This window comes from Terrapene carolina, unplaced genomic scaffold (assembly GCF_002925995.2).
Source record: "Terrapene carolina triunguis isolate 2854851 unplaced genomic scaffold, T_m_triunguis-2.0 Scaffold58, whole genome shotgun sequence".
Classification (NCBI taxonomy): domain Eukaryota; kingdom Metazoa; phylum Chordata; order Testudines; family Emydidae; genus Terrapene; species Terrapene triunguis.
This window is the reverse complement of record NW_020664409.1, coordinates 47,565,259-47,589,913: the sequence shown is the minus strand read 5'-3', so window position 1 is coordinate 47,589,913 and position 24,655 is coordinate 47,565,259. Positions and strand designations below refer to the sequence as shown.

Here is a 24,655-nt window from a genome sequence, read left to right as displayed (position 1 = left end):
CTACCCCTCTGATACTTAAATTTTATAAACAATCATTTTAACGCTTTGCTTTCCTTTATGTTGAAGAATATGAGCGGATGTTATTTAATATAAAAATCAAGATGTCATTTTAGTTTATTCATTTATTTATGGTAATAAACCTTGAGCTTTGTTGAAATGATTTCTATAGTAGGAAAGTGTAAAAATCTTTTTTTCTATAATTGTGAAATAAACTTCAAACAATCAGTGTTTGGAAAAAGTACTTTCAGATAAGTTGTGTGGTAATAGTCTTTAGAAAGCCAGCTTTCATTAACAGTGTGTAACAGCAGTCACTTCAAGGATGTGGGGGATTTTTTTTTAATTTTTATTTTTTTTTTAAGTATAATTTGCACTCCCCATCAGACAAAGGATTTGCTGTTTCCCTCTACTTGGAAGGAAAAACTGTCAGTCAGTAACAACTTGTATATTTCTGTCACCTTAGTTCTGAGGTATAATCTATCTTTTTCATCTTGACACTCCCAGGAAGGAAACTGAAAGAAAATGAAACAAAGTAATTTTTTTAAATGCCATGAGAATTATGTTGCTTATCTGCCTGGTTTTTGACTAGCAAACAAGAACTTCAGTCTTCCTCAACCTGCTGCATTGGCACAGCTTTCTCCAGGCACTTCTCTGCTTTAGGGCAGGCATTTTTTCAGTAATACAGTTTTCAACATCCTTAAAGTTACAATTAGTATTTTCACTTAAAAAAAAAAAATAGAAAACTGCAAAGTAAGAGGTTGTATGTGATCCTAGCAGCTGGCTCCATTCTTTGACTGTTCAGTGATGTACTTACTATATTACTATATCGTGAGACATTACATGAAGGAAAGTCGGGTAGTCATAGGGAGGGAGGCTGTGATGAGACAAACTGAAAAAAGGAAAAGAAAAAAAAAAGAGAGTTCAAAATGTATGGAATTTTTTTGTTTTGTTTGGAGCATTCAGCATTAGGATGTGACAAATCTGCCTTTTTGGACTCAGATACTCATAGCTTCTACTGGGTATAGGAATAGCTAACAGTGACAATACAGTAGTATGTGTGTTTTAAACATTTTTTAACTTTAAAAAAAAGTGTGTGTAAGCAATCTATACTCAAATTACAACACTTAGATATAAGTGCTGATCTCTATTGTACTGAATGCAAATACTGTGCTTAAAGCACTACTCGGGTATGTAATGGATGTTACACCCCTTTCTCGCATTCAGTACTAAATTGCTGCTTAAAACAAAGTCTCTCAACTTCCTGTTTAAGGATAAATCTAAAAAAGGTATTGAATGAGACCCAAAATCTTCTCTATCCCTAAAGGCAATACTGCCTTGGGTAACATTCAAAGGCAAGGCTCATCCCTGAAGATGATCTCTGACATGAAATTTTTTTTTTTTTTAAGCCTTCAAATGTTAGCTGTCAGCTAATTTTAGAGTACTTAATTATCCAAAAAATGGTTGAGATACGTCATTCAGTTACAAAAGAAAAAAGTAAAGTTTTTAAAAAGCTTTGAAAATCTCATGGACCCAAGTGCTCAGCTGTCTTCAACTTGCCACAGTGCTGGCTTCCTGTTTTTGTGTTGTATTTGATGCTTAAAATTTAGTGATGTATTAAGTGTTGTGCGTCTGAGTTAATGACTCAAGATTGTTGAAATAACAGGCTCAATTGGAATTTGATAATCTTAGATTAAATATCAGATTAGTACAGCATTATACAGAAAGTAAGAGATACATTACCACCCTTTGTTGTCAGACTAAGAGCTGGATAGGTGTTTTCCTGCATCTGGAAGGGCTGCGCAGTTTTCATGCCCTCAGCTAAGTTCCCATATCAGTATCATTGTATAGGATTTCAGACAAAGGAAACCTTGTTGCCAAGAATATTCACCCAGAAACACATGTTATGATGTCATATCTATACATTCTCAGTTTATCTGATTTATGTGTGAGGGTATGAGTATTTACAGCTGGGAGAACAAACAATTCAATATAGTATCTCTCAATGAGTCCTTATCCCACCATCATTCTTCCATGGTGATTCCCCAACAGGAAACATCTGCTATAACAATCATCCCTTATTAGTCTATATATACTTATGTCAGCATTATATGTGTATGTAAGTTAAGGAGATGATTTCCAAGAGTATCTGGAGTTGTATAGACATAAAGGTGTCCAACATTGTTAAAATATAGATAAATTCCTGAATAGGGTTAGTTATCGTTCAAGACCAGTGGTCTGGGCCCTAGAATTCAGACATACTCTTTGTTGAGGATAAAGATTCTAAAGAATAGTTTATTTTTATATATAAATATAAAATCAAATACAGAAAGAAAACTAAGAGTATTAATATTTACTAACAGGTACTAACATAAGTATACTGTAATTGTTGACTACACTGATATTTCAGTGCCGGTTTTCATTAAACTTTAACATTGGCCTTCTATCAAATTTAAATAATATAACTATTTGCAGCTATTTTCTTAAATCTTTCATAAAACATATTGTTTCCACCATACTTGCTTATTTATTGTGCTCAGTTCTTAACCTCTTTAGAATGGGCATAAACTAATCTTTAAAATAAATAATCATAGAATATCAGGGTTGGAAGGGACTTCAGGAGGTCATCTAGCCCAACCCCCTGCTCCAAGCAGGACCAATCCCCAACTAAATCATCCTAGTCAGGGCTTTGTCAAGCCTGACCTTAAAAACCTCTAAGGAAGGAGTAACCCATTCCAGTGCTTCACCACCCTCCTAGTAAAGTTTTTTTCCTAATATCCAACCTAAACCTCCCCCACTGCAACTTGAGACCATTACTCCTTGTTCTGTCATCTGGTACCACTGAGAACAGTCTAGATCCATCCTCTTTGGAACCCCCTTTCAGGTAGTTGAAAGCAGCTATCAAATCCCACCTCATTCTTCTCTTCTGCAGACTAAACAATCCCAGTTCCCTCAGCCTCTGCTCATAAATCATGTGCTCCAGCCCCCTAATCATTTTTGTTGTCCTCCACTGAACTCTTTCCAGTTTTTCCATATCCTCCTTGTAGTGTGGGGCCCGAAACTGGACACAGTACTCCAGATGAGGCCTCCCCAATGTCGAATAGAGGGGAATGAGCACGTCTCTCGATCTGCTGGCAATATCCCTACTTATACAGCCTAAAAGCCGTTAGCCTTCTTGGCAACAAGGGCTCACTGTTGACTCCTATCCAATATATAGTAACGGCATATGAAGCCAATATTTCAAAATAAAGAGGGAGACAGATACTCTGGAACAAAGCTACATGACCAGGTAACTTGCCCAGTATTTCAGCTTTACAAGTGAATCTGCTGTGTCATTTACTAGCATATCAAAGCAAAGAGTAAGGCTTCATTTATTATTTTATATAATTGCCAAGAAGATTATATACATATTCCCTGTTTAAATTTAAACCAGCTTTCAAATGCTAAAGCAGCTGCATTACACACACAGGATTTATTGCAATGGAGAATCTATGACATTAGCTGCTGCAGTAGGGAAGGGTGGGACACACGATCATGGCGTGACAAGTAATGATTAAATTGTTGCCCTTCTAAAGCTATTTATATATTTTCTATTAAAAATTAGGAGATTTCAAAGGAAAATATATCAATTAGTAGCACTTTTACAGATTATAAAGTGGTATAGTAAAAACAGAACTTAAATTCTGTTGAATGAACTAGCTAACCTAGTATAAACAGATTGAAAGTGAGACGTGCCCGGCAGAACCCTCGCTTGTATCGTGTGTTTGAGTTACATAAAACTGGAAGTGCCTCTCCTGAGGTATAATAGATATGGCCACTAACAAACAGCATACTACTTCAGAAATTACTGAGAAAGTGCAGCAGGTTAAAAATTAGCAAACTACACCTCTACCCCGATATAACATGACCCGATCTAACACGAATTTGGATATAACGCGGTAAAGCAGTGCTCCGGGGCGGGGGGGGGGGGGGCATGCACTCCGGCGGATCAAAGCAAGTTCAATATAGGTTTCACCTATAATGCGGTAAGATTTTTTGGCTCCCGAGGACAGTGTTACATTGGGGTAGAGGTGTACCTACTCACCCCACCTTCCCCCATGGGAGGATTGTGGCTACTGGGAGGAACAAAGAACCCAGAGTTGATTCAGGGTAGACGGTTACAGTCTTTGGTTTGATGAACCTAAATTGCTATTTCTGAGATTTAAAGGTGGTCTCTGTCCTGCCCCCTCTGTAGGTGAACGAAAGAAGGTTATCTGGTTCTGACTAGCCCTATGTTCCCAGATCATGGAATTTACCACCATGCAAACTTTGTTTTCTTTTTCTTGGACAAGATTAAGATTTACGGTCTTGCAAAGTCCCCTTTTACATGTGTGAGGGGTTCCTCCTGGGATTCCACCTGGAACTGGGGCACCACTGAGCCCTTCAACTCACCAGCGTGGGTTTCCTCTCACACTGTGTTGCTGTGACAAACTGCAGACTGCTCCCTGTTTTACACTCTGAGGGACACACCCAGCTGCACTTGCATGCAGGCTCTGGTCAGCCACTGCATGAACCAACAAGAGAGAGGCTACAGCCAAAATAGCCCCCAGTTCCCCAGCCTAAGATCCCAGAGCTGTACCGTCCTGCCCTGTTCAAAACCGCAACCTGGATGAATTTATTACTCAGTTCACCCCACCCTTGATGTGGAGAGGAATATGCAACAACCTTTGCTCACAGAGTTGAGGTTTTCCCCCAGACACTTCACACAAAGGCACACTGGTTTAGAGCTCTGTCACCCAAGGCTGAAGCCCTTGGGCTTCTGCTTCAACCTCAGGTAGTGGAGCTTGGGTGTCAGCCCTGTGCCCTAGCAAGTCTAAGTCAGCCCACTTTAGGGTCCTGATCCCCCTTTGGTGTCCTGACCCACAGTTTGAGAACCACTACCCTAGATGATTTCACACCCTACCTTATATAGTTTTAACATAGGGCAGGAACCCTTTGTTCCAAAAACAGTTCCCAGCCCAATTTGTGAAAAAATACAGGTACCCAAAATGGAGTTCAGTATTATGTGGTCTGGTCATATGCTCTTGCTGAGTCATAGCAGCCATTACTTACAGGCTGCCTGAATTGTTTACAGGAAGGCTAAACACTTCCATAGCCCATTGTCTTTGCTGATGGGCCATCAACACTGTCCAGCGTCTTCATTGTTGTACCTGAAAGGCTACCTGTGGGTGTTACTCAGAGTAAGCATACTTGAAATACAGATACGGTAACTCCTCACTTAACGTTGTAGTCATGTTCCTGAAAAATGCGACTTTAAGCGAAACGATGTTAAGCAAATCCAATTTCCCCATAAGAATTAATGTAAATGAGGGGGTTAGGTTTCAGGGAATTTTTTTTCACCAGACAAAAGAATATATATATATATATACATACACAGAGAGAGAGAGAGAGAGTATAAGTTTTAAACAGACAATTTAATACTAGTACACAGTGATGATGATTGTGACGCGTGGTTGAGGTGGAGGAGTCAGAGGGTGGGATATTTCCCAGGGAATGCCTTACTGCTAAATGATGAACTAGCAATTGGCTGAGCCCTCAAGGGTTAACTCTCACACTCTACAAGGCAGCAGCAATGGAAGGAGGGAAGACAACATCACGGACAGAGACAGAGTGTGTGTGAGAGAGAGATGCGCATTTCCCCTTTAAGCACACTGCCTTGTTAATTAGATCAGCTTGCTGAGACTGCAGCTGCTGCCAGCAAGCTCCCTCCGTCCTGAGCCCTGTCGTGTGTCCCCCCTGCTCTATGGAAGATGGCGTAAGTGGGGTGCAAGAGCAGGGGGGAGGGGGACACCCTGACATTAGCCCCTCTCTTCCTCTCCTTCCCCCGCCCGCCCCCCCAGCACAGCAAGCAGGAGTCTCGGGGAGCAGCTCCAAGGCAGAGGGCAATAGCAGCACATGGCAGTGGGGGGAGGGACAGCTGCAATTGCTAGCCTGCTGGGCAGCTGCTGCACAGGGAACTTAGGGGAGCAGGGAGCTGATAGGGGGCTGCCAGTCCACCATGGTTCCAAGTCCCCACCAGCTAGCTGCAACGGGCTGCTCTTCCTGCAAGCAGTGGACAAAGCAGGCGGCTGCCAAACGATGTTAGAAGGGAGCATTGCACAACTTTAAACGAGCATGTTCCCTAATTGATCAGCAACGTAACAATGAAACAACGTTAACCGGGACAACTTTAAGTGAGGAGTTACTGTACATACATATAGTCAATATTCATAACTTCAGATACAAAAATGATACATGCACATGAATAGGACAATCATATTCAGCAAATCAACTTTTCCAATGATACCTCACATGGCTCATCATAATCATATTGTATCATAATTATACCCCCATGATGAATATGGGGTGTAATGTCATAATATTTTCTCCACTGATTTCTTTTTAAAATATAAAGCTTTATAGGAAAAGCTGTTTGTAAAAATCTTGTGTTACACACTGAAGTGCTCAGAAGTGAGAAAGTGCCAAAATTGCATGTAACCATAACTAGACCACCTTCTGTATATAAATTGATATAGTCTTTCATTACAAAGCCACATACTACTCCTTTAATACAAAACATTATTGTATACAATGTAGATACCATTTGTTGTACTATGTATTTCTCTGTATGTCAGATTCTGTGATGCTCAGATGAAAAGTATACAGTAAATCATATATACCAACATTTGACAGACTAAGGCTTGATCTTGCAAAGAGCTCTCTGTCTTTGCAGGTATTTACCTTTGCAGGTATTTACCTGTGCAGAGTAAGTGGTGGGAGCAGACTTTTAGCTTTGTATTTAAGTTTCTCATCCCATTAATTGTATCCAACAAAATCTGTTCTGCTGGGGAGAAAAAGATAATGTAATTTCTTTAAAAAAATACAGAGTGATTAATAGTAAGAAGAGAGCTTATATCAAGGCCAGATCAGTAAGCATAAAGTGGACAATTGACAGTTAAATTGTTATATGAAAAAAACTCCCTAGATTGTTGGAAAAATGGCATAGGATAATTCTGAGATATGATCATGCAATTAGACTTATTAACATAGATGCACAAGGGAGGAGAATTAGGCCTGGTCTACACTAACACCCCAATTCGATCTAAGGTACGCAACTTCAGCTACGTGAATAACGTAGCTGAAGTCGACATACCTTAGTTCGAATTTACCGCGGTTCAGACGCGGTCCACACACGGCAGGCAGGCTCCCCCGTCGACTCCGCGGTACTCCTCTCGCTGACGTGGAGTACCGCAGTCGACGGCGAGCACTTCCTGGTTCGAATTATCGCGTCCACACCAGACGCGATAAATCGAACCCGGAAGTTCGATTGCCAGCCGTCGAACTACCGCGGTAGTGTAGACAAGCCCTTAGAGTTTCATGTGCAACCAAATTTTGGAGTTTGCCTTCAGTGCTGAACAGTTAGTCTCTAAGGTGCCACAAGTACTCCTGTTCTTTTTGCGGATACAGACTAACACGGCTGCTACTCTGAAACCTATTAAAGTAGTTTTTCATACATACAGTCAGTCAGTCCTGAGGAAAGTGAAACTAATGGATTTAGCCATATCCATGACCAATCTTAAAGCATCTTCTGTTAGAAATCCCTAGAATCAAATCTTTTACATACTGAGATGAAACTGCACTAATTCTTCAGTATGCTGTCTTTGTAGCAGCAGGGATAATTCATTGGAAGTTGGTCATAGAGTTTAAGACTAAAAATGACCACCAGATCATCTAGTCCAGAGGTGGCCAACCTGTGGCTCTGGAGCCACATGTGGCTCTTCAGGAGTTAATATGCGGCTCCTTGTATAGGCACCGACTCTGGGGCTGGAACTACAGGCACCAACTTTCCAATGTACCGGGGGGTGCTCGCTGCTCAACCCCTGGCTCTGCCACAGACCCTGCCCCCACTCCACCCCTTCCCACCCCGAGCCTGCCATGCCCTCACTCCTCCTCCTCCCCCCAGAGCCTCCTGCATGCCATGAACCAGCTGATTGGGAGGTGCAGGGAGGGAGGGGGAGGCACTGGGAGTGGGGTGATGGTGCTGATGGGGGGCTGCTGATGTATTACTGTGACTCTTTGGCAATGTACATTGGTAAATTCTGGCTCCTTCTCAGGCTCAGGTTGGCCACCCCTGATCTAGTCTAACCTCCTACAGGCTATTAAATGACACCCAGACCTGGAATTTTACCCTACTTGATCCTTAGTAAGTCTTCTCCTATCAGCGAGATTTGAATCTGCTAAGTCAGGAAGTTTGTCTACACTGCACTTCAAAAAACACCCTCCTGAACAACAAAAGTTTTACCAATGAAAAATGCTGGTGTGAACAGCGCTTTGTCAGCAGGAGTGCTCTCCTGCCGACACAGCCACTGCCGCTCATGGGGGTGGAAGTTTTTTGTTGGCAGGACAGCTCTCTCCTGCCGACAAACAGCAGCTACACTGCGTGCCTTTTAGCGGCATGGCTGTAGCGACACAGCTGTGTCACTAAAAGCCTCGTAATGTAGCCATAACCTTAGTAACGCCTCTGCCTCTTGTCTTTATTTTCTTCTCTCACCCTGTTGGTGCGTTATCTTAAGGTGGCATCTTGTGTCTTTCTAGAAAAACAAAAATATGTGAAAAATGTGCTTGCTGTTGTATGCAAAACCTGTTGTCACTTCAGCTGTGTTCCTTGGCAGCTTGTTCTACCTTAGGACTCAGATGCTGGTGCAAAACAACAGCCTGTTCCAACAGCAGCTGAAACAAACTAAAAAAATTAGTGTTGGACACATGTTTGTCAGCAACACAAAGTTACAGGCTAAATACAAAGCAGATAATAGCCAATCCACAACAAACATTGATTTAGCAGTTGTACAGATACATGAATATCATCCAGAAATCTTTGCAGCAGATTGCACAAGTAATGGGAGTTGTGACTATGCTGGGCTTGTCTAGATTATTCTTTGCTTTCATCTTCTGAAAAGGGGATGCATATAGGCAGGAGCATTGCTACAGCAATCAGCATTCTGGTCACTAGTCACTCTTCCCATTGTCTTTTGAATTATTTTCTGGAATTTTCTTCAGTCCACCAGTCTGGTTGTAAGGTGTATGCATGTAATACTTCAAAGCAGCTGGCTTTTCAATGGCACTGGGTAGCATTTAAGTTACCTTGCTATCATTTCCTTACCTATTACAGGATGGACATTAGTAAGGTTGCATTTGCAGCTGCTGAGGCATGCAGGGTGGGTTTGTTTTTTGGGGTGGGGATGAGGGGGGATGTGGGACCGGGGCAGCACATTTCCAATAAGCAAAAACTATTTGAAAATGGTTCACTAGGACTGAAGACTTTCATTTCATTCTATTCACATTTTAAACTTGTTCAGGCTAACTCCGATTAAACACAATGGCTATGTTTACATTAGTTTTATTTTTTGTTTCTCACTAGTGCTGCCATTGGTAGCCCCGGCATAGACTGGCTGCCAACATTTTAACTGTCTCATCTAATGCTGGTTGGGAAAATGGCAGCAGCTGCCAGCAGTCTGTCTACACTAGAGTTGCTGCTGGTGGAACTGCAGTGGGGGGTAAAAATGAGACATTTTAAGTAATAAGTCTAGAATAGACACAGCTCATTAAGACAGCAAGTGGTTTCTATCTAGACTAGGTCATAGTTTCCCAAAAGGTTTGGCCCCATCCACATTCAAAGTTGAGTTAAACCTGAATCAGTCCAAAACAATGTTTTAAAGGGTTTCAGCAAACATGGTGTAAGCCTCAGCCATGCTTGCTTACTTTTCAAAATCTGGCCCCTTTCTCAGACAGGCCACTCGACTGTTTTTCTTAAAAATTCCCACCTTTGCTACCACTGGTGGAAAAACAAAGTCAACTATAGGCACAGCCTCAAAACTATTTCCTATTCCTGTAACTACACAAGCAGTAGCCCCACTGTAGCCTAGCTGCTGTCATTTGAACCAATGTATCATTTCACCTGTCTTAGGCCATGTCTACACTACAAACTTATGTCAACTCAAGTTACATCTCAGTACATTGCTTGTGTGCGTGAATATTTGGCTCCTTGCATCAGTGGTGCGTGCACTCACCAGGAGTGCTTGTATCAGCGTAGTGCTATGCCCCAGGGATAGGTATCCCACTGCATATGTTGTGACCTAATAAAAATGAATTATGTTCCAAATAATAGAATTTTATTCTGCAACAAAATCAGTGCAAAAAAAGGGGCAATTTGAAAACAGATATTAAAAACTTAATTTAGTAAATTTTATTAAGAAAACAGAAATTACAACAGGGAAAACATTCATATCTATTTCAGCTATACATACGCTAACCTGTGAAAGCCACGGTTGCTGTATCTGAAGCTCAGTTTGTCTTTAATTTCCCCTGGGGTGGAGGGTTAAGGGTAATGCAACAATCTCTGATGCCCCACAAAATGTGTGTGTGTGGGGGATGTAGGGAGGTCCCGATATTGAGTTCTCAATGGGCTGCAGAAGGAAGCAAGCCCAGGATCTATAGCATTTGTGTTTGCTGCCTGAGAAGCCCCATTATGTCTTCGTGCATCTCCCTCTGCTTTTCTTGTTGGGACTCCTGAGCCTTTCTTTCTCCTGTCCACTCTTTCTTTCTCCAAGCTGCCTGCAATGTTCACCCTGCAGGCCCTGTGCTCACGGTCCAATGTTGCACTGGCTTTCAGGATCTCACTGAACTTGTCATCCCAAGTCCTCTTCTTTCTCCTCCTTATCTGACTTGGGTGATCTGTGGGTGTGAAGGGGGAGACCTTACATGCTGCAATGGCAGCTGCTGAAGATAAAACACACAGAGGTACCATTGTCAGTGTATACACTAAAGAAAGCAAAACTTAAGATGCTGATCTCACTCTTCTTGCTCCCCTAAAGTTTTAAGCACTACATTCTCACTTCTTCTTGGGATTGTTTGTGCACTGTTTCAGTCACAGCTCCAGCCACAGTGTCTGTGGCCTGCCTGGAGTTGGGGAAATGAGAGGGGAATTTCTCAGTTGCATGATTCTAATAGTAAAGTAAAGGGAAATGGGACTGAAAATTGGCACCGTTTTCCACAGGTAGTGGTGATTTATCTCACACCTGAGGGTAATAAAGGCAGAGAGAGCACAGACCTGTATGCTGTTAGTCTGGGTACTGCAGTGGTGCCTGCTGAACTTATTGCTGAATGGTGTGGGAAAGCATCTTACCACGGAGGAAGAAATAAGGCAGCCTTCCCTACAAACTTTTGGCAGAGGAGTGCAGAGTATCTCTATGAATGTTTCATTGAGACCTCTCAGGAGGATTCAAGGGCATCCTGTGCCCTGTGTATGTAAACAAACTGCTCTGCATGGCCACCCCCTGCCAAAACCTACAAGGGAATGAGAAGCAGATAGCAACTCTACCTCTCTTGATTGTACCACTACCTTTTCTAGCAAAATGAAAGGTCAAAAGATGTATCCTACTACTTTGGGAATGCCATCTCTGTAGCTGAAAATCTATCTATATATTTACCCTTCCCTTACATTGGGCTTGACTGGTGAACTGGCTAGACTGCAGTGGGGTCAAAAACAGGTCCTGGCTTGCTGTGTACCAGGATCCCCTGGTCACCTGTCTCCCATTCTCCTCCTCCCTGTTCACAGCAGGCATCTGTGACTCCGGCTCCTTGAAGGTATCCATGCTGCTGTGAGGGTTGGGGGTGATGTCTCTGCTGAGTATAGCATGCAGCATGACACACGTAGTAAAAGTGGCAGGTCTGCGGCTTGGTATCATATCCATTTGTTGTCCTCCCTGGCCTTCTGATATGCCTGCTGCAGCTCCTTAGCGACACTGCTGCTAGTCCCTGTTGTATCCCTTTTCCTGCATCTGCTGAACAATCCGCTCATAGACGTTGTTGGTTTGGAGCTGTGACTTCATAGCCTCCTCTCCCCACAGGCCCAGAAAATCCAATATTGCATGTCTACTCCAGACATGAGTGTGACTAGAGCGTGTAGCCAGCATGATCAGCTGGGCAGTTGCACTCAACAATGGAGAGCTGCTAGGTGTGCTTGCCAAGCTGGGCAATCAGGAAAAAAGGAGTTTCAAAAATTTGTGGGGCTTTAAAGAGGCAGGGGTAATTCTGGTCTCCATGACCCCTGAGCAATGGAATTCACATTGATGACCAGAGCAGTTCATGAGAGGCACTGTGGGACAGCTGTAGAGGACAGTTAGGGTCAAAATAAATAATGCAGTGTCTATGCTTGCATTGCATCCACCTAAGTACGTTGATTGTGGCTTTATGCTGCTTGGGGAGATGGTGTTACTATGTTGGAGTAAAGGGGCACTTACATGGGTGGGAGACCAATTTAAGTGTACATGTACAACTAGGTTGACGTAAGATGCCTTGTGTCGACCTAACTTTGTAGTGTAGAGCAGGCCTCTGTGCAGCTATGGACAAGAGGAGAGTTAAAAGACCATGTGGCCAGTCTATACAAGAGCTAAGGTTGGCAATTTCCAGACTAGTGTGGACACAAGCTGCAGTCTCAGGTTTGATCAATACTACAGAATTAGGTCAATGTAAGGCAGCTTACATCAACCTAATTATGTCGGTGTCTACACTACAGCCTTGCTCCCACTGATGTAAGTGCCCTACTACACCACCAAAATGACAAAATAACTCTACCTCCACGAGAGGCATAGGGTTTACGCTGCTGTAGTTAGGGCAAGGCAGTGTCCATGTATACACTAAGGGTTACTTACATCAGCTCTTGGCTGTCATTCTTGTGAATTTCACGACTCCAGCAGGGAGCCATGAAATTGACAAAAACAAACAAACAAAAAAAACAGGCTCCCAGCTCTGGTGTCACCCTGAGGTGACTGGGGGCTCCAGCTAGAGCCCTGCTGCTCCCAGCTCCCCACTCCGAGCCAGGCTGCTGCCCAGGCTCCCCGCTCTCCACACTACCCTTTTTAAGTCAGTGAAAGCACTCCTGTCAAGGACGGGCACCAGGGACAGAAGGAGGGTAGTGTGGACACGACCACAATTACTGCGGTGGCTGTAGCTGGACTTAAGTTTGTAGTGTAGAGATGCCCACAGTGAAGTGAAACCAACAAGGGGAGCAGAAAGTGGCTTGTTGGGAATCCTGCTCCCGACCAATCAAGAAGCAAGGCGGCGTGGGGCTTGTGGGGGAGCCTCCTTCCCCTCCAGGCAGTAACAGCGCTTCAGGGAGAGACGCGGAGCAGCTGCTCGTCCTTACAAGCGATCGTTGTGACGAGCCGTCAGGGATCCACGGTCTGGAGACTGCAGCTCCCGCACCTGTCCGGGCCCAGCAATTAGCGCACCGCAGGGGCGGGGGAACTGGCGCCCCACCGCCCTGAGGAGCGGGGTGCGGAGCTGCCGCGGTGTAGCGCGGGCCGCACTGCCTGAGCAGACCTCCGCGCGCGGCGCCGCCCGGCGGACGCACCTAGCGAGCCGGCGGCAGTCCCAGCCCCAGCTCGCTGCTTCCGGAGTCCCGGGCACCTCCCGCCCGTGGGGGCAGGGCCCGCACCGCTAACCCCGCCTTCCCCAGCTCCCCCCCGCGCGGGTGGATGCTCTCAGGCTGCCTCAGTGAGGTCTGTCTCCCCTGGCTGGTGCTTGATGAGCGCTGCCTGGCGCCGGCGCCGCCGCTCGGGCTGCTGGGTTCATTTGTTATCCGGCGGCCTGGCTCCATTGCTGCACTGAGGGCCCTGAGCGGCTGCGTCCGCGGCCGGTCCCCTCTCGTCTCTATTGTGTGTCCCGCAGGCCCAGCCTCGCCCTGCTCGGGCCTCAGCAGCCATGAGCACAGAAGACGAGATCATCCGCATCGCCAAGAAGATGGACAAGATGGTGCAGAAGAAGAACGCGGTGAGCGGCCGGGCGGGGGGATCAGCGCCCCACTCTCCTCCCGCGCGGGGCCAGCTGGGGCCTCCGCCCTGTTTCCTGTCAGCGCTTGGGGTCCCGGCGCTCGTCGCGCGCCACTCTCTGCCCCTCCCCCCTCGCAGAGTGCCTCGCGCCCAGTTGTGAGGTCGCGGGCTCGCGCACGCCCCCAACCGTCCCCCGAAGGTGCCTGGCGCTCGGCGGGGCGCGCTCTTTTCCCCAGTCGCCTGTCTGGGCGAACTCCGCCTGCTCCCGGTGCCCCTTCGGCCAGCGGAGAGCCGGGTTGGTCCGTGAGCCGGGGCGCTGCAGCGCTCCGGCACCGGGTCTCCTCTTGTCCTGAGTGGGCTTGTTCCAGTGAGTGCGCGCCGGGGACTCTTCTCCCCTCCCAGAGAAACCCCCTGCCCCGCGTGGGCTGTGCCCGGGCCGTGCCACCGGGCGCTGCTGGGCTCGGGGAATACGAGCCCCTCGCTAGGTCCCCAGCAGCGAGCGAGTCGCCGAAGTGACCGGAGCGGGAGCGAAGCAGCAGGCTCGATGGGCTTGGGGAGGGGACGCTCCGCAAGTGGCGGGTTGGCCGGGGAGCCCCGGTAACGCCCCGCAGCCCGGGCTGGCAGACAGGTCCGATTACACACGTTGCCTTCAATCACTAGCATGAAGTTGTGTCACGTGAGATGTTAAAACCCGAACTGAACAATGGAGGGTAGCTCCGGCGCTGGGGATTAGCTGTACCAACCCTCTGAAACGGCCCCCGGCACCGCATAGGCTGGCAGCTGAGACAGTTCATAGTTGTGACTCTAGGCAAATGATCAAGCCAGACGAATTTACTATGTTAATAAATACAAGTAGCAGCTGGTGCAGTATGAATGGAGGTGGAGTTTTACAGAACACTTGGATCCCGATGGTTGGTTAGTTCAAATAGAAAGCAAGGTTCTCTAGTGTTAAAGACCTCAATTTGTTCATGTGAAGCAACACATAACTTGGGCAGTTAATACAGAATTCTTATCCCATCCTCTGCGTATCCCCTCCTTACAAATATGTCACTGCAAGAGTCCAGGGACAGTCTGTTAACCTGTTCAGGTGAATTATGAACCAATGAAGCTTTGAGAAACAATACCATCATTGCTATTTCATTTATTGGTATTTTCTGTATGGACTAGTAATTCAGACAACTGTATTTAAAGTTAGATTTTTGTGTTTAATGAGGTTGTTAAATCCTAAATCTCATTGAGTCTTCAGGAATGAGCTGACTGGGAATCCACTCTAGAGCATTTTTCTTAACTAGATGCAGTGTGGAAAATTTTGTTTTCTGTCTAAGGTGTAATCTTTCTATGGCTGCTCTTCCTGGACTTGTCTGTTAGAAAAAATTACTTATTGCAGGTAATGTGTTATGGTTTGGCTGGTGCGGAACCCAGTCTAATTGTGACTGTAGACCAGGACAAACTATATTGAGCACTGTTTCAGAAACCTTGGTACATCTTAATCAGCCCTATCAGTTAAACCAGGTTCAGCACCAGTGTAGCTCAATCTGTTGCTGACACCCATTGGTGGCAACAGGTAGCTTTCCTACTCTACATAAGGTTCTTGGGTCTGACTGACATTTTTCTAAGAGGATGAATATTCTCAGTTTTTTTCTCTTCCCCCTTGTTTATTCATTTGATGTTTTCTTTTTTTCTGCTCCCTGCTTATTTCATTCTACATGCACGTGTGCGTACCAAGGATAGTAAGCACAGATAGTTACAATACTACCCTCAATTACAGGAAGAGCACCTGAATTCAACTCAGTGGGTTTTTCTTTTCTATGTTTTCCTTAATAATTTTTTGCAAATTGTAAGGTACAGTAAAACCTGCCTTAGAGACCACCTCTGAAGAGAGATCACCTGTCACGAGTGACTACTTGCAGAATCCACAGAAAACCACCATGCTCTAATGTAAAAACCTTTGAAGAAAGACCACCTCTTAGAAGAGGCCACTTTTACTAACTCCCACGAGTGGTTGCTCTTGGCTGGTATTACTATATTTCTTTTCAAATCTTGCAGTACATTCTCACTTGACCCTGCAATATAATCAGAATACTAAATTAATGACATACTATACAGACCATTCCTGAAATTTACCAAGCTATCACACACAAGATTATAATTTTATTGGAGGATGAAGCTGAATTGATAAGTGATCTCTCTCTCACACAAATAACAAAGTTTCTGACAGCAACTTCATATTTACATAGTTTTCCAGCAGTATGAACTGCTCCTTTTGGAAAATCTTTTAGTCAGTTTTTGTTTTTTATGCTGACAAATACCCCTTTTAAAAAAACACTGCCTTGGAGCATTTGAATAAAATTTTGATGCATTGCTGCAACTGAAAATGATTTGACTGATGTATATGTCTATGTGCAAACATTTCCAAGGACACTTTTTGAGCCCTAATTTGTCAAAGAACAGATGGGAAAGGATGATTTTATTTAACCTACCATTGAAAATCTTTCTCCATGGCTCATAACAGAACATTGAGCTGTAGTATCCCAGTTGTCTGGAATTTGACTTGTGATGAATGAAAAGTATAACATCAACATGGACATCCATTTTTTTCATGGGTAGACTATTGGTGCTCTGTAAATAATAAATTGGCTTGTTAAATTGCTGCTGTGCTGAACTAATATACTGAGCTTAATCAAAAGTAATATTACGTAGTTTTGTTTCAACTGGCAGCGATCACACAAGATTGTATTGAAATACTACACTTTATAACATACAACACTTGACACATGTCTCAGATACGTTATATTGTTCCTCCAATAAGATTGTAATTAAATTGAAATGTACTATTCATTATTCAGTTGCACCTTACCTGTAGCCTTAGTTAAAAATGTGTACCATTTATTTTTATTTTATATTTTCATCAGTGTAATGAATGTCCTTATTGAAATGCGTAGGAGCATGTGGGCAGAGGTAATGTTGCACATATGAATTTTCAAAAACCAAGGACAGTTCAGTAAGTTTAGAGAAGAAAAGGTAAGAGGAAGTATTTAATCTTACTAGATTTAAATTGTAGCTCCCCTTAATAGAACAGACCATTACTGTGTAACTAACTTTACATTTCAAGTATCAGAGGGGTAGCCATGTTAGTCTGGATCTGTAAAAAGCAACAGAGAGTCCTGTGGCACCTTTAAGACTAACAGATGTATTGGAGCATAAGCTTTCGTGGGGGAATACCCACTTCGTCAGACGCATGCCATTACATAGGTAGTACTTTAAAAAGTTACTTTGTTTTATAACCTATAACTTCTAAATTAGTCAATGCAGACATTTTCCCTCAGATTGTGATTTGATTAATCTGGGTGTGTTGTGTGGGGATATTTTTTTGTTTTGTTTGTAAACTGCACTAGCTAGATATTGAGACTTGTTTCTCAGTTATTGAGGGTGTCAACAAATCAATTGTGAAAAGGAAGTATGGTTTTTAAGGATTTTATATAGGAATAAGGTTACTTTAAAAGTTTATTTGCCGTTTCAAGTGGATGGCTGTACATGTCTGAGATGAGATTGTAAGTGTAGGTCCTTTCACCAGTTATCAGAGCCAACTGAAATATTGAACTACTGCTTTTTTTGGTGCAGAAAATTGTGTGACTACTTCACAAAATAGTTGCTGTGACAAAGCGGTTTTCGACCTCTTTCGTACATTAGCTCTATGTTAAAACAGAAATAGTGTTGGGTTTTTCCTGTCACGGAGTCCCCGGGGTGTAACCTGGACTGTGGGACCTCTGAGCCCTCCAAACCCAACAACCTGGGGTGTCCCTATCACACTGTGATGCTGTGACAAGCTACAACAGGTACTGCACTTACATAGCCATCCACAGCAGGGACACACCCAACTGAGTTATATGAATGATCTCCCAGCCACTCATGAACCATCAGTAGAGAGGCTTCAGCCAATTTCCCCCCAGCTCCAGCCCCACCCCAGAACTGAACAGTCTTTCACTGCTCAAAAGCCTGACCAATGTAAACTCATTACTTAGTTCACCACTTCTTCATAGGAAAGTGGACCTGCACCAGCCATTGTCATTTGAGCTGAGATTCCCAAAACACTTCAACCAAAAGCACGCTGTTTTAGGTAAAATACAAAACAGACTTATTAACTACAGATAGATTTGAAGTGTTTGTAAGTAGCAGGCATAGAGATTAAAGTTGGTTACCTAAGAAATAAAAATAGAAATGCAATCTAAATTCTGACTTTAGCAGACTAAGCAAGATTTGAATCCTAACAGATGTTACAGACACTTTACAGTTCTCAGACTAGACTTCCTTCCAGACGATCTTCGAGGTGTTGAGATGGGGTCGAGGGGAAGAGAGGCCAAGTGATTATGTCACTGTCACTCTTTTATACTTTCTTCTAGCTGCTAGAAAGATCCTTGCTGTGACATGGGTTAGTCCACCCCCGTGGCATATGAGCAGGGCCAGATTAACTCTCCTGTGGGCCTGGGGCTATTAGATTTTGTGGGGTCCCTATATACAAGTCTTTTTCCTAATTTAAAACAAAATGATCACAATTATGGCATCGAGGCTATTAATGCTATACTAAACTTGCCTTTTAATTGAAGTAAAGATGTTCTGTGGTTACATTTCAGTCTTAAAACATGTAGATTATAGTTAATTCAAAATAGCCAACTACTTACCTTAGAACAGCTGTTATATTAGTTTCTGCCTGGGAGGGAGTTTGGGTGGAGGAGGGGGTGCGAGGTACAGGCTTCGTCCAGGAGGTGCTTACCACAGGCGGCTCCCAGCTGGTGGCGCAGCAGGGCTCAGGCAGGCTGCATGCCGTGGCCCCACGCCACTCCCGGAAGCAGCCGGCTGCTGGCATGTCTCTGCGCGCCCCTGGGGGAGGGGGACAGCGTGTCTCCGTGTGCTGCCCACAAGCGCCACCCCCGCAGTTTACGTTGGCCAGATCCCGGCCAATGGGAGCTGCGGGGATGGTGCTGGGGGTGGGGGCAGTGCATGGAGCCCGCCAGGGCCACAGAAACGTGCCAGCAGCTGGCCACTTCCGGGAGTGGCATGGGGCATGGCATGCAGGCAGACTGCCTGAGCCCTGCTGCGCTGGGGCTCCCCTTAGCCTGGGGCCCTGGGTTGCAGCCCCTAAAGCCCCTGCATTAATCCGGCCCTGCGTATGTCCCTTCTCTGAGAAACCTCTGGGATACTGGATTCTTTTTGATGGGCTGCCAAGGTCTTTCTGGCCCTCCTTTGTTACAACTGAAAGGCTTGCTGTGGGTATCTCCCAACCTCACAACATTTCAGCAGCATGTATAGCAATACTTCATAAATTCACATGCAGTGGTAGTACAGACAGTCAACAGAATATTAATGTTCAAGTGATCAAGACTTAAAATGATACCTCAGAAGGTATACTTTGTACAAAACATATCATAATGATCTGACAGTGGTGAATATGGGGGTTCCACAGTGCTACTTTGAGGTACAGTGTTACAATCCCCTCTTTCCCCCACCTCCAGTCTAGCCATAAAGAAAGGAAGGGTTGTAGTGACTTCATGCTACAATAATTTCCAAGAAATTGTTGAATAACTCTAACAGTACAGCACTAACATACATCTTAATACCAGAAGAAGATGCTGATGACTCTTACTCAGACTTTTGCCTCAAGTATAATTCAACAAATTACATTATTTTTGTGAAAACGTGTATGAAGCTAGACCTTTCAGTGATATCTGAAATACCAACAGTCCAGTGTAGAACTTCACCTCCAATTTTGCTCATCCCCAGCCTATGAAAAATGTCTAAAGTTGGCCGGAGGTTTTCCAGGTGACATACCTTTGTGGGGGGGGAGAAGGAATTGAGTTGTGACCCTCCGTTGTGCTTCAAATCAGAAAAAAGAAGGCCTGTAAAGATTTAAAAAACAAAAACAAAAAAAACTAAAAGTTCAAGGATTTATACTCTACCCTGTATTTCTTGGAAGACCAGTCCTATGGGTGACTGAGCAGCCAGCTCTGTTATAGAACAGATACCAAGGCAGTGAAACCTGACAAGAATGTTTTTATTCAATTCTCAAAAGACTTTGATTTTTGTTTTCTTTTGTTAACACTTAATACTAATCAAAGAGTTGGGGGGGGGGGGGGGGATTCAACATCCCTGCCCTTTCAAGCCCAGGTCTGAGAAAGCTCTCAATTGATATTTGTGGGCCTTTCAACTGAGACCTTCAGCAAAAAAACAGGCCCTGCCCCTGAGCCTCCCCACACCCAAACTCCTGCTGGGGGGGGACGGAGACTGAGACTGCCCCAGCAGCGGCCGGTGCGCCTGGCCAAGGGACTGCCCGAGCTGCTCAGGTGACCCCCAGGCCAGGTGCACTGGCCACTGCGGAAGTCATGGAGGTCACGGAAAGTCACAGAATCTGTGACCTCTGTGACAAACACGAAGCCTTAATCATCATCACTAAATGAATTGGCAGTCAGAACTTAGCTGACCATTTTGTTGATAATGGGTAGATGCAAAATAAAACCCAACTTACTCTTCTATAGTTATATTGGTTTTGCTGCACTAAGAATTAAACTTTTACTTTTGTAAGCAAAGAGATGGTGTAAAAAGTTAAATGTTCAGTTAAACACGTCAATATTATTTTTGCAGGCATCACTGTAATAAAAGTAAACAAACTCAAAGTGGGAAAGGGAGATTCGGGCTGAGAGAAGAGTGGGATTGTGCTAATGAGCTAGGAGGAGAGCATGCTGTGGGATACAGCTCTGGATGGGTATGGTCTGGGAGCAGTGGGAAGGTGATGTACTTGGCCTTGTAGAACAGCCACTGTCTAACCACACCACACAGGAGCAGAGTAAGCTATGCTTGATAAAGGTTTGCTTAAATGCAGGGAGGAGATCTAAACAGTCTAAGGCCTACACTACAAACTTACATCAGTACAACTACGGTGCTCAGGGGTGTGAAAAATGCACACTCCCTGAGCGACATAGTTATACCGACCTAACCCCAGGTGTAGAAACTACAACTACACTGACAGGAGAAGCTCTTCCATCGATATAGTGGTGTCTTCGCTACAGCACTGTACAGGTAGACAACCCCTTCTTTCTTTATTTCTTGGTGTCTAGAAAGGAGGAGACTTGCAGAAGTATATAGGATCAAAATAAATGGCCCATAATCCAAAGGGGATGAGAAATAACGAGGGTATAATGTAAAAAGTGAATTGTTATAGGGACTGGGTAGCTGTACATCCAGGTTATTAGTGACAGTTGTAAGAATCTAATAACTGTTCAGTCTTTGAAATTAATTGATCTGTCTAGTACCTAGTGGACAGGTGTCTACATCACAGACTACAAATTGCACTAATTGGCTGTTTGTCTTAGCCAAAAACAAAACTGAATAGACCCTGAACTCAGGGCCGATTTGGCTTTTTGCTGCCCAAAGCAAAGAATGCCTGGCCGGCCGGAGCAGCAAGGGTGCAGCGGCGAAGGCGGGGGGCGGGGGGGGAGAGAACAAACCAGCCGGCCGGAGCAGCAAAGGGGGGTGGGGTGGGAAACAAACCTGGCCCCAACGGTGAGGGGGAGGGGGGAGAGACAACAAACCAGCTGGCCGGAGCAGCAAAGGGGGGGGGGGGATGACAAACCTGCCCCCGGCCGGAGTGGCGGGGGGGGATGACGGACGACAAACTGGCCCGCCTGCCGGAGCGGCGAAGGAAAAGAAAAATAAAAACAAAAAATACCTGCGGGGTGGTGGGAGCGTGGGTGCAGGGGGACTGCCAGCCCTGCAGACCCCAGGCAGCGGAGTGCGCACCCCGGCTGTGGGGGGGGAGAGAGAGAAAGGGGGCGGCCAGGGCTTCCTTAAGCGGGGTGCTTGTCACGCGGCCCCTCCCGCTGCGCCGCCTGCTGGGAGGGCTCTGCGCCGCTCCGTTCGGCAGGCAGGGAAGGACGCGGGCTGCCCTACCGGGCTTGATGCAGGGCACTCCCCTCCTCCGCCCCCTACAGGGCGGCGGGAGCAGTAAACCAAAAAGAAAAAACCTTCAGGGGCGGCCAAAGCGGTGAAGCGCAAAACAAAATGGATTAGATGGAATGCCGCCCTTTGAAATCTGCCACCCCAAGCACGAGCTTGCTCGGCTGGTGCCTGGAGCCGGCCCTGCCTGAACTACATAGGAAAACTCAAGTACACTTAAATTCCTGGAGATCTTTCAGGTTCAGGAAGGAGGTACAATGAGAGAGCATGGGAGACAGACTGCACTTTGCTACCTCTGCTGTGTTGTAGCCACAGAAAAAGTCTTTTGGCCTCCAAGCCAGCCAATCTGGCATTTCTTAGCAGCAAAGAGTTCATTTTAAAACACTGAATTGCTTAGAGATGGTGGTTAAGTGTATAGGTGGACAGAATCAGAAGGCTGCTTCTTTAAAGCTTCTGAATCATGAGTATAGAGGTGAGATACAGTCTGGCCTTCTCTCCTTTCCCTGTGCTTCCTTCCCCCTTCCCCCCTTAAAAAAATGAAACACATGGAGTTTCGGATAATTAGTAATAAATATAAAATCTGTATCACAAGAAGTTTGTTAGAGGATTTGTTAATGAATGTTGGCGGCTGATTATCATACTTTACATGTAAGAACAGGGGTAGGCAATCTATGGCACGCGTGCCGAAGGCAGCACGCGAGCTGATTTTCAGTGACACTCACACTGCCTGGGTTCTGGCCACCGGTCCGGGGGGCTCTGCATTTTAATTTAATTTTAAATGAAGCTTCTTAAACATTTTTAAAACCTTATTTACTTTACATACAACAATAGTTTAGTTATATATTATAGACTTATAGAAAGAGACCTTCTAAAAACGTTAAAATGTATTACTGGCACACGAAACCTTAAATCGGAGTGAATAAATTAAGACTCGGCACACCACTTCTGAAAGGTTGCCGACCCCTGTGTAAGAACATAAGAACGGCCATACTGGGACAGACCAAAGGTCCATCAAGCCCAGTATCCTGTCCTCTGACAGTGGCCAATGGCGGGTGCCCCAAAGGAAATGAACAGACAGGTTATCATCAAGTGATCCACGCCCTGTCACCCAATCCCAGCTTCTGGCAAACTGAGGCTAGGGACACCATTCCTGCCCATCCTGGCTAATAGCCATTGATGGCCCTATCTTACATGAATCTATCTAGCTCCCTTTTGAACCCTGTTATAGTATTGGTCTTCACAACACCCTTTGGCAAGGAGTTTCAGAGGTTGACAGTACATTGCGTGAAAAAAACAAAAAACTGTGTTTGTTTTAAACCTGCTACCTATTAATTTCATTTGGTGGCCCCTTGTTCTTGTATTATGAGGATTAAATAGCACTTCCTTATTTACTTTCTCTATACCACTCATGATTTTATAGACCTCTATCATATCCCCCCTTAGTCGCCTCTTTTCCAAGCTGAAAAGTCCCAGTCTTATTAATCTTTCCTCATATGGAAGCCGTTCTATACCCCCCAATCATTTTTGTTGCCCTATTCTGAACCTTTTCCAATTCCATTATGTCTTTTGTGAGATGGGGCGACCACATCTGCATGCAGTATTCAAGGTGTGGGCGTACCATGGATTTATATAGAGGCAATATGATATTTTCTGTCTTATTATCTATCCCTTTCTTGATGATTCCCAACATTCTGTTCGCTTTTTTGACTGCTGCTGCACATTGAGTGAATGATTTCAGAGAACTATCCACAATGACGCCAAGATCTCTTTCTTGAGTGGTAACAGCTAATTTAGACCCCATCGTTGTATATGTATAGTTAGGATTATGTTTTCCAATGTGCATTACTTTGCATTTATCAACATTAAATTTCATCTGCCATTTTGTTGCCCAGTCACCCAGTTTTGTGAGATCCTTTTGTAGCTCTTCGCGGTCTACCTGGGACTTAACTACCTTGAGTAGTTTTATGTCATCTGCAAATTTTGCCACCTCACTGTTTACCCCGTTTTCCAGATTATGTTATGAATATGTTAAATAGGACTGGGCCCTGGGGGACACCACTATTTCCCTCTCTCCATTCTGAAACCTGCCCGTTTATTCCTACCCTTTGTTTCCTATTTTTTAACCAGTTACCAATCCATGAGAGAACCTTCCCTCTTATCCCATGACTGCTTATTTTGCTTAAGAGCCTTTGGTGAGGGACCTTGTCAAAGGTTTTCTGAAAATCTAAATACACTATATCCACTGGATCTCCTTTGTCTGCATGCTTGTTGACCCCCTCAAAGAATTCTAGTAGATTGGTGAGGCATGTACATAGCCTTTTTCATCCTGAGGAAAACACAAGACTTTATGGAAACATTCAGGTATTTGTGGGGTTGTATCACTGGGAGATCCATTTCTGTGAAGCTTCTTTTCAACAATACAGAGCTTCTAAACTTCACAGGACAGGCATTCTCCTTTGTTAGGAACCAGGAGAGACTAGGCAGAGATACTTGCTCAGGATTTACCTTGCATGCTTTTCCTTTGAGGCACCAATTAAGAGCTCATAAGCATACAGGGTATCGCTGGATAAAATAAATGACTTTGGTTAACCACAATTTTGGTGGCTGAAGTTTGCTTGTATATAGAATACTAGTCAAACGCAGCCATTCTGGGATGGGAGCCACCAGCACAGTGCACAGTACACTGCATTAGGGTGAGGGGGGAAGATTTTGTCCAAGATGTGTGGGCAAACACACAACCTTGATAAAACTGCAATGGGATCCTTAATGTCCATGCATTTCAGAGAGAACTTTTTTTTTCTTCTCTTCCCTGGAGTGCGACTAAAAGTGACCCCTTATTCAGCCAATCTTGCTTCCTGAGTGTATTC

The 24,655-nt window shown here is 44.7% G+C and overlaps 2 protein-coding genes across 3 annotated transcripts in view; one reads left to right on the top strand and one right to left on the bottom strand.

Annotated features, from left to right (window-relative positions):
* Positions 1–10,232: 10,232 nt before the first annotated feature.
* Positions 10,233–12,592, bottom strand: LOC112110955. The gene is made up of 2 exons (XM_024206183.2): positions 11,510–12,592; positions 10,233–10,788 (listed from the first exon to the last, which is right to left on the bottom strand). Exons 1-2 carry the CDS (start codon positions 11,760–11,762, stop codon positions 10,388–10,390), a joined length of 654 nt encoding a protein of 217 aa, XP_024061951.1. The 5' UTR covers positions 11,763–12,592; the 3' UTR covers positions 10,233–10,387.
* A 967-nt stretch (positions 12,593–13,559) lies between these two features.
* The window catches only part of TCEA1 (transcription elongation factor A1), a 47,108-nt gene continuing 36,012 nt past the window's right edge, over positions 13,560–24,655 (top strand). Inside the window, exon 1 of one of the 2 annotated variants that reach the window (XM_024206169.1) lies at positions 13,560–13,842. In XM_024206169.1, the coding sequence (XP_024061937.1) occupies positions 13,774–13,842 (69 nt within the window). In that variant the 5' untranslated portion in view covers positions 13,560–13,773. Of the gene's footprint in view, positions 13,843–13,911; positions 14,209–24,655 lie in introns of those variants that run through there. The other variant, XM_024206170.3, reaches the window with a different exon arrangement.

What these genes read in the sequence shown, in the direction of transcription:
- LOC112110955 (XM_024206183.2), bottom strand. Translation starts at nt 11,762, where the DNA reads ATGGATATGATACCAAGCCGCAGACCTGCCACTTTTACTACGTGTGTC. An exon ending in GTTCACCAGTCAAGCCCAAT is followed by an intron (nt 10,789 to 11,509) that starts GTAAGGGAAGGG and finishes TTTTATCTTCAG; the next exon opens with CAGCTGCCATTGCAGCATGT.